The sequence below is a fragment of the Dermacentor silvarum genome, chromosome 6, assembly GCF_013339745.2.
Source record: "Dermacentor silvarum isolate Dsil-2018 chromosome 6, BIME_Dsil_1.4, whole genome shotgun sequence".
Taxonomy (NCBI): Eukaryota; Metazoa; Arthropoda; class Arachnida; order Ixodida; family Ixodidae; genus Dermacentor; species Dermacentor silvarum.
The window spans coordinates 73,760,267-73,774,086 of record NC_051159.1 but is presented as its reverse complement, the minus strand read 5'-3'; the positions used below and the strand labels follow the sequence as shown (position 1 = coordinate 73,774,086).

The 13,820-nt window shown below is 47.7% G+C and overlaps 1 protein-coding gene across 1 annotated transcript; it reads left to right on the top strand.

Moving 5' to 3' along the window:
- Positions 1–1,637: 1,637 nt before the first annotated feature.
- On the top strand, positions 1,638–13,435 carry LOC119456713 (uncharacterized). Its single transcript, XM_037718535.2, has 5 exons — positions 1,638–1,714; positions 4,426–4,696; positions 8,846–9,259; positions 11,636–11,812; positions 13,178–13,435. Exons 1-5 carry the CDS (start codon positions 1,638–1,640, stop codon positions 13,355–13,357), a joined length of 1,119 nt encoding a protein of 372 aa, XP_037574463.1. The 3' UTR covers positions 13,358–13,435.
- The last annotated feature ends 385 nt before the right edge of the window (positions 13,436–13,820 follow it).

The following is a 13,820-nucleotide window of genomic DNA, read 5'->3' as shown; positions in this document are numbered from 1 at the left end:
TATATATATATATATATATATATGTTTTGAACGTCACACAAGACATTTCAGAATTCGTTTGTGCGCCAGCGTTCGATGCGCGAGCAATTTATTTAATTAAACACTTCTGCAATAACGCACAACAGCCTTATTTATCTGAGGCAGAACGCTGCTTGATTGCAAAGTAGAAAGTAGGTAGCACGATCCGGTGCCCTGTGTTTTTCTACACTGAGTAATAGGTAAGCAGGGATAGGTTCGATGCAAAATTGTCTTAGAAAAGCATCGTCTTCAAGTGACTGACGGCGATAGCCAACGTTCTGCGGAGGTATAGTGATTACTTCACAATCAAATCGGCACTTGTGTGACAACCATGTCATGCAACGGTATCATGTTGCGTTAGCCCAACGGTGGTAATAGTGAAGAACACGATAGTGTCGCAGGTAATCCATTACATCGTAAACTTGCACGTATACTGGGTGTTTCAGCGAACAGTATCGAAAAAATTTTAAAAATTGCCTGTGGCCGATAGCACAATTCTAGTCCATGAGCCGGTCTACTCGAAGAGGCGGACATTACTTGCACAAAAAATTGAAATGCATAATCGACTAATTAACAAACATCGACTAATAACGTTTTAACTAATTACCTTATAGCACATAATGTAATTTTAAAATTTTAGCCGGGGAGTTCGCAAGACGGATCCACTTAGAACGAATTCTCAGGATGACACCAGTTTCGAGACATTAATTCTCTAACTTTGCGAGAAAATTCGTTGTGTTCCAGTCACTTTTTGTATTTTAGTGCTGAGAACGACGTTTTGTTAAGACCCGCCGTGGTTGCTCAGTGACTATGGTGTTGGGCTGCTAAGCACGAGGTCACGGTATTCAATCCCGGCCACTGCGACCGCATTTCGATGTAGGCGAAATGCGAAAACACCCGTGCACTTAGATTTAGGTGCACGTTAAAGATCCCCAAGTGGTCCAAATTTTCCGGAGTCCCCCACTACGGCGTGCCTCATAATCAAATCGTGACTTTGGCACGTAAAACCTTATATTTTAACGTTTTGTTAAGAAAGCAAGTGGAACGATAGCGCATTTTTAGCGCAAGTTAGACGGCGCACATCTCGTAAATGGCGTCATCCACATAATTCTTTTGAAGTTGATATGCCTTGCAGTCTCACCCGCTAGAATTTGTAAATTGCAATATGTGTGATAAGGTAATTAGTTGAAAACCTTAGTAGTGACGTGTTGTTAATTATTAGATTATGCATTTCAATGTTTTGGGCAAGTAATGTCCACCGCTTCGAGTGGACCAGGTCACGGACTAGAATTGTGCTATCTTCCACAGGCAGTTTTAAACAATTTTTGAAAGTGTTCGCTCAAACACCCTGCAAAATTACAAAATAAATAACTACAAATTATATGTATGTAATTACTTTTAGGAAGAGGGACAGCTGTATAGATATAATTGACTCAGCAGCGCGAAGTCCAGCAAACTGTCTTTCAGGCTTCCTACACTTATGTTTCACTTCACGTCGTGTATAATCCGTGTCATCCTGTCCCACTATCTTCGGCCATGCACGTCGTGAGTCTTCACTCATGCCCCTGTGCATCCCACCATGATCATCGAAGTGCCTATCAAAGCCGAAGAAGAAGAAGATGGGCAAAGGGAATGTGGGCCAGCGCTTAGCCCTCAGGAATTTTGCGACTAAAATTGAAGGCTACGTGTGCAAGTGGTAAGCACATTTTCATTATTATTGTGAATTGCTTTTCCATCTCCATTCACATCAGTGTTTATACAGCGCTGGTGACATGGTTGCAGTTTTTGTACGCCATGCTGCGGTGCTAGGGAGGCAGGAAAGCGCTCTCACATATAGTACGTATTGCAACATGCTGCATGCCTGTACAGCTGCATTTCCTCGGACGTCGAAACTGAGGAGGACTTTCGAATGCTTTAGCAATAGCAGAAAAACACGAGAATATTGTATTTTTAATTGAGTCTTGTTATCGCAGCCGCAGGCAAAAAGATAATAGAGCCCCTCCCCCTACGTCAATCAGAACAACTGTACCGTGAAGAATGATAATCATGCAGCATTGTAACATTTGGATGGTAGAGGCACGAATCATACATTGCACGGTGTCGTCGAGTCGACCGGGGTAGGCCTAGAGGTCTGGCACTTCGCGCAGATGCTATTTAGCGAGCAGACGAAACACACTAAGGAAAGTTACACCCTCGAAGATGGATTATATTTCAAAACACCCTTCTCGCAACCTTACTTTTTACTGAATATTTTAAAACTGGGTCTACTCGTTATCAGAACACCTTTAGTGCATCCTTTCACTAATTTCAGGGTGCTAAAAGAGTGTTTTCTGCGAAACATAAACGTTACGGAATTTAAGGGTACACGGGCTCTTCAACATTTCAAACAAGTAAAAATGCAGACGTGTTTATTTCCCAGTGGTTCGCGCCAAGTAGTTGTTCTAACACGTCATGTAGTAACAGGGCTATGGATGTCATCCTGCTACTTCATGTTATCGCGTCCCCGGTGGGGAAATGCAGAGACAAAGCTTTTTCTTTTATTTCCTATCCCACCTTTCGCTTTTTTTTTTTTTTACTGGTTTCGTTTAAGCTGTTTCATCTCGGTGTTGTTTCATAGATCAGCTGCCAAGCGTCAGTGAATCGTAGCACTTTAGCCAATCATAGTTCTTCAGGAGCATGTTCTTTCTGGTGTAGCATCGATGTCGGTGCAATATTATGTAAAATAACGCTTGCCCTGTTTCACACAGTATCGGTTAGAATAAACGTTTGTTAATGCATGCGCAGCAATCTACTACTCAAAAGAACACAGAATTTATTGCGATGGCGGCGCTCCTCGCTCATAAACCGGGGATACAGTTACTTTGTCCTCCTCTGTGCCTCCTGCCTTTCATATCTTATAGCTAGCTTCGCTTAAATTGTTTCACCATCGTGCTGGTATATGGGTACCGGACGCGCAAACTTTCCATGCTGACAGCAGCGTCAGATGACATAGCCTATATAGTATCTTGGAGGAAACGGCTACGCGTCCACGAGGCTCTCTAACCTACGTTGATATCGAAGCAAGCGTTTGCACGTTATGTATATATAGTATTATCGGAGTCATGAGGGAGGTAGTGGCCGAATACTGCACCAGGGAGGCCAATTCCTGTTCTGGTGAGGGAGTGACTTTGATGAAGCTTAGTGGGCCTTCCTAGTTTGGTTGCACCTGAGCTAGTATAGCCCCACTAGCTCTCGGCAATATATTTATTTTTCTTGCCGGTGTCAGGCACCACTCCATGTCCTGAAAATGTAGTGGATTGGAGCAGCATTCGAACTTACGACCTTCAGATATGAAGCCTTTGAAGATTTGGAGATTTCCGAATTGATGATTTGAAGCAAGTTGGAATACGCTTGCGCAAGACAGTGGTAATTGGAGATCCCAGAGAGAGGCCTTCGTCCTGCAGTGGACATAAAATATAGGCTGATGATGATATATAGTATATGGATTACGTATATTAACGCGAAAACCTCAGATGGCTATGTTGGAGGAGCCCTTGGCGGTGAAATTGCGGGGACCTTGCGGTGACCCTTTTTGACCTTGGTGAAACTACGCCGTGACGAAAAATAGCCGACGCCGTAAAGAGTAAAATCACATCAACAAATGCTCGAATTGACATCACATTTCTTAGCGTGGTTCCTGTAAACAAAGTGATTTAGTGGCTTTGAAAAGAAAATTTGGTACATATGAGCCTGGTTGGGAATTGAGCCCACGCCGCCGGGGTGCGAGATGAGCACTCTTCCCTGAAGCCACGGCTGCTCCATGGTTCTAGCTTACTAAGGCTGTGCCTAGTGCGGGCCTAGTTGCACACGTCACGTGGTGAGTGAGTGAGTGAGTGAGTGAGTGAGTGAGTGAGTGAGTGAGTGAGTGAGTGAGTGAGTGAGTGAGTGAGTGAGTGAGTGAGTGAGTGAGTGAGTGAGTGAGTGAGTGAGTGAGTGAGTGAGTGAGTGAGTGAGTGAGCACAACTTTATTAGGGTCCAGTGCAGACGCGGACACGCGCTCATGCCACTGCTCGCGCGTTCGTCGCCGTCTTCTTCCACAGCTGGCTTTGATGGCGCTGATCATGACAGCGTTCCCATACTGCCCCTCGCACTCGTGCCACTGCTCGCGCGTTCGTCGCCGTCTTCTTCCACAGCTGGTAGGCTTTCGCCTTCACATTTTACAAACGCGTAACACTTGCTTACTTGTAGAAGCGTGCATGCCACGAGCGTTCAAATGATGCAGTTGATCGCTACCGTGATAAGAAAGCTCGATTATCAGCTCCAAACAATTCATGAAACGGGCGCGCGTATCTTATTGTGGGTTGCGCAGGGGGCTGAGGGTTTTCCTTAATCCCAGCCTATCTCTTTCTGTCTCTGCATGCAACGCAGGCGGGGTTTTCTCCTCCTTGCCTGGATGTCGTCGCGGCCGCACGCCGCCTTGGGCGGCGCGCTCGACGACGCGATACGCAAGGGCACCTGGACGGAGTTGCCTTTCTACCGGCTGGAAACATCGCAAGGAGTGCTCACTGAGGACTCCTTGTCGAATTTCACCTGCATCGCGGTCACTGGCGGAGACGTCAGTTTCTCTTGGTTCCTCGACAGACAGCCGGTCGATGAGGCATTCACGAGCGAACCTCTCCGTGTCCCAATCCTTTTCATGGTGAGCGCCACACCCAGCTCTTCTTCCACCGTCAGTGACAACTATTACTGCAGCTAACCTATAATTATGAACCAGAGCAAGGCAATGCATGACGACATGAACGTGAAGGTTTGTAGCTTTGGTTTTATTACGATAGCAGTGATATGAACACTCTAGGTGAATTTCCGCCATCATCATCGTCGCCGTCGCCGTGAGGTTCCGTATAAAGTCCACGGGCGATAAAATCGTCGCCGCGCGCCGTACGCTGTATGTGCGAGTGAAAGCATGCGACGGTGAGCCGGCAATCGCGGCTCGTGCACACAAGAGCGGAAGCGGGAAGGAAGCGCAGCCTTCCAGTCGCGCACAACTACAGTGTACTAGAAGAGTTGCCTTATTCTAGTACACTGTACGCACAACGCTGCGGATAGAGGGTAGTGAGGTGGAGGGGCCACACTTTACTGCGGACGCGTGCTTGGGAGCGACTTAATCCCCACCGGAACACACCAGTGTTGCCAGATCTCGTCTTGTGCGGTTCCCTAGATTTGCGAGGCGGAGATGTCCCTAGTGAAGTCACGCGACTGCGTGCCGCGCTCGCCTTATCGCCTCCCACTCCTCGTACGTGCGTGCGCCAGATTTCAACGTGTGTGCACGCCGGATATGAACGTGGGCGCATGGTTTACACTTGCAGCTTATTCTGAAGAGAAATGAAACTATGTTGCATTTATTTATGAGAAATCTAAGTTAGCACGTGTTACGACAGGGTAGGTGAGCCTCAGCTAGGCGACTGGCCACGGCCGTCTGGTGTTGAGCGATCGGGCAGTGACGAGACGCTCTCTCGACTCGTTCTTGACGCCTTTTATGCGGTCCCCCCCCCCCCCTCCCATTCTTAAAACTATTTTCTGTTACGTTAGTCACTGTCGCACTCTTCAACATTCACCTGATTTTTGAATGGTGTGGCGGCGCCTAGCATTCCTATATTTGTTTCTGCGTAGACTTCAAAGCCATTCACCTACCTGCCCTCCCACCTGTTTGTTGTAGGCGGTTTCTTAGCTTCCCTGGCCCAGCCCACCCGTCCTTGACATATCTTGACGTGCGTAAATCAGCCTTCTGTAGGTCGTTCGATCTTGTCGATGCTCAACACATTTAGCAAATGTAATGCTATCTATTCCGCAAGGCAGTTGCTAAGCTTATGGTGGTGCAGTTTATTTTGCAATTAGCATGTCATCAGCACTGCATGGTTCCGCCCGTCCATCATCGTCGCCATCGCCGTGAGGTTCCGTATAAAGTCCACGGGCTATAAAATCGTCGCCGCGCGCCGTACGCTGTATGTGCGATTGAAAGCATGCGACGGTGAGCCGGCAATCGCGGCTCGTGCACACAAGGGCGGAAGCGGGAAGGAAGCGCAGCCTTCCAGTCGCGCTCAACGCTGCGGATAGAGGGTAGTGAGATAGAGGGGCCACACTTACTGCGTACGCATGCTTCCGCGGGCCGGAAGGCCTCGGGGGGGGGGGGGGGGGGGGGGAGGCGTTTTGCGGCACGAGTGCCCGCCCGCGCGGCTGTATCTTGAAAGCCATCTGCGAAGGTGAGCACGGTCTGCCCTCCCTGCGATTTCGCGGCTAAGATCGCATTGATGCGAGCGCCGGCAGGAAGCTCAATTGGCTCGCTGCTGCTGCTGCGCTGACTCACTCCAGCGTTTTGACAGGCCAGCTTCCGCGTACATCGAGTGAGATGCGTTCATGTTTGCTTGTGCGCGCGTGACACCATGCTTGTTAGTTTAATTAGTAAGCGAATGTTTACAAGTATATACGGCCGGTATAAAACTACTATTCTTACTTTGTATAGCTGTCCGCTTATTTGCTATCGCAATCGATGCTTCGCCTTTCGGGCGAAACTGCGACTTTTATTTCCTTTGCCATACACATTTCCCAGTGCCTCGATACGTTGATGGTCAGCATAAGTTGTGTTGCCTCCTTCCCTCCCAGTCCGTAACTGATGACTGTACGCTACAGTAATTACGTACGATAACTAACTAAAGAGAAATCACTCTTGACCGACATATGTAATCTTGAAGTTATTGCTTCTGGATTTGAGTTCATTTCTAGATACTACTGTAGCTGCTTCTAGACATCTAAATGTTAGGCAGAATGTTTTGTGAGATGTCCGAAACGTCTCCTCAAATGTTTTCATGAATAGGATGGACATTATTGTCCAGTCGCAACTGATTGGTCGACGTGATGGCTTAAGCAAAGTGTTGTGGTCTTGCCAGAAAACGTTTCTGACTGCTTCAGAAAATGTTTCTGAATGCTTCACGCGGAACTCGAGTTTGCTTTCATGGCAACTGAATAATGCTGAAAAAGAAAAAAATGAGATAAAATAAGGTAATAGATACTAACGAAAGATCACTGAATAAAACGAATCCGTTTATTTCATAGGAAACTAGGGAAGTATATATGAGATGGTCAACACAGATTTACGAAGCTGCCGTGCTGGAACAGTTATATGAACTCTCAATGCACCTGTGCAAAGTAATCTTTGTTTGCTTCAAGATAAGACACAGGTAACATTTCTTTTTCACTCTAATTTAGCGGACGTCAGCAACTCTCGCTTTCCCTGCGAAATACATACGTTCACGCATGACCCCGCCTCTAAGACAGCTTCGCACAAGGTCTACACCACGCATATCCAATATGAACGGTGTTCAGAATTAGAGCAGTAATTTTGAAAAATAGTGACATTTCATGGCAAGCAAGTAAAAATTTACTGTGGCGAAAGAAAAATTATATTACGAAATGATTAACCGCTTCTAGCGAGAGCACTTCAAAGAGATAAATAACATAGTTGCTACGGTCACCCAATTAACTGACGAAAGATTGGAAAGGACAGAAAACATGGTTTCTTCTATTGAGTACAATGTAGAAAAAAGCTGGCTGTGGTGTCTACGTGCGCCGCCAGTGTGGTTGGTCAGTCAAAATGGGGATTGTAGGTGCATGGTATATGCGGGTTTGCCCAAATTTCGTCCTTCTAGCTTCGAAGCGATCTTGTCCTTAACTAAGTGAAGCTCAATTTGTTGTCGAACAACTTCGTTGTATGGTAACGGTTGTTCTCGTTTAGCCCATAATTTCCACCCACAGGGTGGTTTTTGGTGCACTGGAATAACAAAAAAAATATTGTTTAGGATATCAAAAATTACGCATGGTGACTAACTTGCAAAACATCATCTGGAGTTAACAACACGTACTTTCGAAAGCGTCGTGGTTTGTTCATGGTTTCGAAATTACACAATAAGATAAAGTTATCGTGAGTGTAAAACTCTTAGGCCTGCTTCAATAAAATTGTGAGGCTATAGCTGACACACATGTGAGGCACCAAATTGTTAAAAGAAGTTAAAATGTGGTTTTTAAATCTATCTGTGCCAACGCGTAGAAAAATTCTGGTACTGCTTGTGGTTCCAACAGTGATTGAACGAATACAGTGCCCATATTTTCTTCGTCTAGCAAACTTATTTTGAAACTCTGTGCCTTAAGAGATATAGAGCCTTCGCCAGGAATTTTACAGCACTTAATTGACGCGCGTGTAGTATTTGTACGTACCAGCTGTGATCCAGCATCATCTCCACTGTCCATTATCATCAATTAAGACGTTAAACACAAGCGCAAGTGTTCCGGAACGGCAAATCAAGTCTGTGGCTGATGAGATCTACCAGGTTCACGTTCGTATCCCAGATTTATTCATTTCTGGGCATCACTGAAAGGAGCATGTAATGAGATTCATTAAACTCGGAGCTCTTTACAATGAGCTGTTTTTTGCAAACTTTGTGTCCAAACATCTTGCGAACTACAACTGCGTTGTAGTGAATTTCGGGAAAAATTTGTTGTCTTAAGGAATAGACAACAAATTGACAACAGACAACAGTTGGCTTTGTATTTTCGCGGGAAAACGCAAAAATACAAAGCCAACGCAAACACCATAAAAATGTAAGAACGATATAATCTAAACACAAGTCAGTATACATAGTAATACATTATGCAACAAAGAGACATCCATCCTGATAATACGCAGTCCTTCGTATCCCATCAGTTACGCGACCTGGTGGCCGGCAGCGGTGGGATTCGAACACACGCCTCTATAGAGGTGGCCTAACATTCGACCCTCTTTCCTCCGCGCGATCAGGGCGTCGACTTGCACGTGAGCTTCGTCAGCCTGAACGGGTCCCTGCTTTCGCCAGGCGAGCGCACCAACGTCACGTGCCGCGTCCAGCTTCTGCGTCGCGTTCCCGCCGCTTTCCACCTGTCCACCAGCGTTCGGGCTGGCGTCGAGCGGATGCACAGCGGCTTCGGCGACCAGTGCCGGGCTCCCAGCCAGTCCTCGGTACGCGTCGCCGCCAGGGCCTGCGTTGGCGAAGCCACCGTGTGCAACTCGCGGCCCGCTGGGGACGGCCTGTGCGTGTGCGACCCGCACCGGGCGGTGCGCCATGACGAGCTGCGCGCCTGCGTGCTGCTGAAGAAGCTGGGAGAGTCGTGCCTCGTCGACGAGCACTGCGACGCGCGCAACCAGCGCTGCCACCATAACCACTGCGTCTGCCAGGTGCGCTGACTCGACTGATCGCTTTATGAGCTACTGCATCCGAGTGAGGAAAAAAGAAAAAAAGTGCAGTTTCATCCGAAAGGCGAAGCATCGATTGCGATAGCAAAGTAGTAGACAGCTATATACGAAGTAAGGATAGCAATTTTAGCGGCCGTGTAAACTGTTAAGCATTCGCTTGCTAACTAAATTAACAAGCATGGTGTCACCCGCACGCAAGCAAACATGAACATATCAAGTGAGATGACTGCGGGAACTCGCTGTCAAAACGCTGGAGTGAGGAAGCGCGGGGTTAGCAGCTAGCGAATTGAGCTTCGTGGTGCTTCGTGAGCTTCGTGGTGCGGGGCCACGCCATACGCAGCAGTCGCCTGAGTACAACGCCCCTACCCCCTCCCTCCCCTCCCTCCCCTCCCTTCGGTGCCTTGCAGTACGACGGAAGACGGTGCACTTCCTCCCCGCTTTCTTCCCTTGCGCGCGTGAAATTAAGCCGCCATCGTCGGCTCACCCGCGCACGCTTTCACTCGCACATACAGCATACGGTGCGTGGCGACGATGTCATCGCTCTTGGACTTTATTTCATTTCTTTTGACATTTCTGCCGACGGTGGCGACGCCGGCAGAAACGCGCCTGGAGTGTCCATGTAATTGCTATCGCAATAAAACAGAAGGGAGCGTGACGTCGGGCAGCTATAGAGACTCGGCAAGCCAGCCTCCTCGGCCGCCAAACTTTCTCCCTTCCTTTAGTACTCATCGGTGCATTGGCTCTTGGGGAAAAGGGTCATGCACATTTGCACAAGTTTGTCGAACCTTTCACGGCCGCGTATGACTCGTGCAAGCGCGCGTCACAATCGGCCCGCGCTACTTTCCGCAGTGCGCAAGGCGATTGCAAGTGGCCACTTGCCTGTCACGTGAGACGGGCCCTTTTCCCCTGAGCCTTAGTTTACATTTTCGACTATGTTTTAAAATTGTAACGGCGTGTTCCCTGCTAGTTCCAATTGCTTCTTTCTTTTTCTTTCCTCTATATGAAACTTTCACTTTCGCGTCATGTGACTTCCTTCGCGACGCTTCACTTGAGCGAGGAGCATTCTATTAACTGGCTTAGCTAACCAGCGTTCGCTAACAGAGATATCCTCCGAGAGTGGTGGATCCAGAATTCGGTACCTTTTCATCACAGTGATCTGCACGTGCCACCAGCGTCGTCTTTTCTTCCGTGTCGCTTTCTTGTTCTCTGTCGGAAAAATGGCGCTATGCGAACTCGCCGAAAACACACTGCGGCCTGTTATCGTGAAAGAAAGCGGACACAAGAACGCAGTTTCATTTCTCAAGGACCGGCCGACAATAGGTATACGGCAAAGCATACCGGTGTCGATTCTCGCCGGCTCTCGATCTATAGAAGTCAATAGTTCAGCGGTCGTGGCGTCCGTTTTACGTTCTTGTGCACGTTGTCTTCCATTCTGTTTGAATCATCATCATCATCAGCCTATATTTATGTCCACTGCAGGACGAAGCCCTCTCCCTGCTATCTCCAATTATCCCTCTCTTGCGCTAACTGATTTCAACTTCCAGTTGCAAATTTCATATTTCATCACCCCACCTAGTTTTCTGCCGTCCTCGACTGCCGCTTCCCTTCTCTTGGCACCCATTCTGTAACTCTAATGGTCTACCTGTCATCTACCCCTCATATTACATGGCCTGCCCAGCTCCATTTCTTTCTCCTAATGCCAACTGGAATGTCCGCTATGCCCGTTTGCTCTCTGAACCACACCACTCTCTTCCCGTCTAGGGTGCTGTGCAGTACCTTAAAGAATGTCTTCTTGCATAACAGCGCTTCATAGACCGGCATTGGAGTGCTCGCCGCTCACGATAGCGATCAGCGTAATAAAGAGAAAATCGGTGATCATCGACGGCAGATTACAGAGGACGTTATTCAATGCGGACCCTAGTTGTTCTTTATTTATACACTCTGAGCACGTCTCGCACCACCACCGCAATCAAACCATCTCGCCAATGGAAGACAGCGAAATAAAATTACGAGGCTAGATATCGCTTTTTTTTATTCCATCTTGAGGAAACTGACAGCGCAACGTAGTGGCGAACACCCGCCGTGGTGGTGTAGTGGCTTTGGTGTCGCGCTACTAAGGCCGAGGGCGCGGGATGGAATCCCGGCCGCGGCGGCCACATATCGGGAGGGGTAAAAAGCAGAAAAGCCCGTGCACCGTGCATTGAGTGCACATTAAAGCACCCCAGGTGGTCAAAATTAATCCGGAGTCCCTCACTACGGCGTGCCTCATAATGAAATCGTGGTTTTGGCACGTCAAACCCCATAATTAAATGGTTTTTAACGTAGGTATAGACAACACAAGGAACATTTTCCTCGCAGGAGTCGTACGAGCACCGCGAGCACACATGCACCCAGAATGCCTCTCTGAACGGCATCTGCGACGCCTTCCGACTATGCCCAGAGCGAACCGCCTGCACGGACAACCTGTGCAAGTGCGCCAAGGGCTATTACAACTGGGGAGGCAAGTGCCAAAAACGCCTGCTGTCCGAGAGCCAGGTGTGTGAGTTGCTCCCTAGAATGACAAACGTTATTTTACTTTATAATTCTAACGGATATTCAAAAAGTTCCTTATATAGTGCACTGGTAAATTTTGAAACCTTGGTCAAAGTTAGCCCGAACACCCTGCTGCTGTTTGAGACTGTGCCGATGCTATGTGATTTTGTAGGTCATATCAGGCAATATTGCTGTGGACAAAAATGCTTTTGTGCGCATCTTCTAGTTGTCCTTGAGGGGATTACGGTGGCGGTTAAGTGAGCGAGAAACGTTATACGATTAGCTGCCGGAGTACAGCTGAGTCTCCTGTCTTAGTAGTGATCGCATTTGCCTGGACCTACTGACATGTTTGATGTGGGCCACCAGCTAGCTGTGGCCATAGTGCAGGGGAGCTCTTGCAGTGGAGCGGGCCAGCTCTCCCAGGTGTAGGGAAGTTGGGATGGGTTGGATGTTTGAGCGAATTAAAAATGAGAAGAAGAGAGTGCTCTCGCGCATTACTGCGATGTATGGAGGGCGTTGGTGTAGCTGACATACTTGACACGCTGTTTTTACATGCCTGCTCTCGATGTGCTTGTAGCAAAGCATCGTTTTCGTTCTGTAGTGCAAGTGTTTGTGCCCGGCCGATCAGTACAGCGTCTTCTCTAGCGCGTGTCTGTGATGTGAATGGTAAGAGGAGCCTATTGTTGTTTGCTTACTTGAGCCAGTGTTGTTTTAAATGTTCGGATCTGACAATTCTGGAGCAATAGGTCTCAGGCCACTTTACGGGGTTGCTTGGTGTTGTGGGATCGCGAACAAAGGACATGAGCTTGTTCATTGCCCTCCCCCAAGACCTGGTACTAAGTCCTAGCAGAACCTGTAACGTAGGGTGCTCGTGCAGGATAGTCTAGTGCGCACATGATCTGTGAGCTCATTCTTTGTAAAGGCAAGTAATTCTTTCTGAATATCCCAACGAAGTTACGTAGTACCCGTATATTCATGTGCAGGTAAATGGCTTCTATAATGGCCTGAATCTCGGCTACCTCTGTAGTAGACGATATACTGCTTCGTCACTGCGAGTTGTCTGGTTTCTTGGTCCCACGAATGCTGCATAGAGCCGACTATACTGTCGCCGATACGTTACCGGTTGGCACTTAACTATACACGCATATTTTGCTTATGTTGTCTTGTTCAATTTCACTATTCCACAGCTATTGAAAGCAGCCTTCCAAAATGTTGTGGTGCTTTTTTTACCCAGCTGTTACGTATAGGTTGCTCCAGAAAGTGTTTTTTTTTTTTTTTTGGGGGGGGGCTTTTTTTTGTGCAGTGTGACTCGCATAGACGCGATTTGTTAATTAACACGCGTACGCGTCTCTTCGCGGTTATGCGCAGGGCAAAGCGGCTGTCGTGGGCATTCTGGTGGTGTCCACTTTCCTAGTGGTGTTGGCCCTGGCAATACTGGCACTGTACTTCTACCGCCATTCGTACCGGCCCTCGCTCATGGTCGAACGCACGAACAGCTCGTGGGATTTTTTTCCCACCGCCACGACCATCAAGAAAGACTCGCTCTGATAACAAACTCCCGTGACAACAGTGTTCTTGACACAGAACTTCGTATTTGATTTGTTACTTCCAGTGTGCCAAAGCATTCAAAGTAAAATAGCAGATATATAGTAAGAGGCGTTCGTTGGGGAATGTATATGTAATGTATTTATTAAATTCATAATTTTTTCTGCTTTTTGTGCTACTTGTAATAGTCTTCGGCTGTCCACAAGCGTACTACATATACAACAGGCCTTCTTTAAGGACTATTACCGCTTACGAAATACCGAAAAACCGGCCATGCTTACGGCAGCATGATGCCTGCAGATTATTTTATAATTTGTTGCCATACGCTTACTTTACTTTGTTAGGCCTTTTTGGTGGACTAGTTGGTTCTGATTCATAGTGAACGAGTAACAGCGCGAAATGACAAGGACAAGGCGACACACTCAGGCGCTTCGTGTGTGTCGCCTTCTCGTCCGTGTATTTTACT

What these genes read in the sequence shown, in the direction of transcription:
- LOC119456713 (XM_037718535.2), top strand. Translation starts at nt 1,638, where the DNA reads ATGGGCAAAGGGAATGTGGGCCAGCGCTTAGCCCTCAGGAATTTTGCG. An exon ending in GTGTCCCAATCCTTTTCATG is followed by an intron (nt 4,697 to 8,845) that starts GTGAGCGCCACA and finishes CCGCGCGATCAG; the next exon opens with GGCGTCGACTTGCACGTGAG. An exon ending in GCCTGCTGTCCGAGAGCCAG is followed by an intron (nt 11,813 to 13,177) that starts GTGTGTGAGTTG and finishes GGTTATGCGCAG; the next exon opens with GGCAAAGCGGCTGTCGTGGG.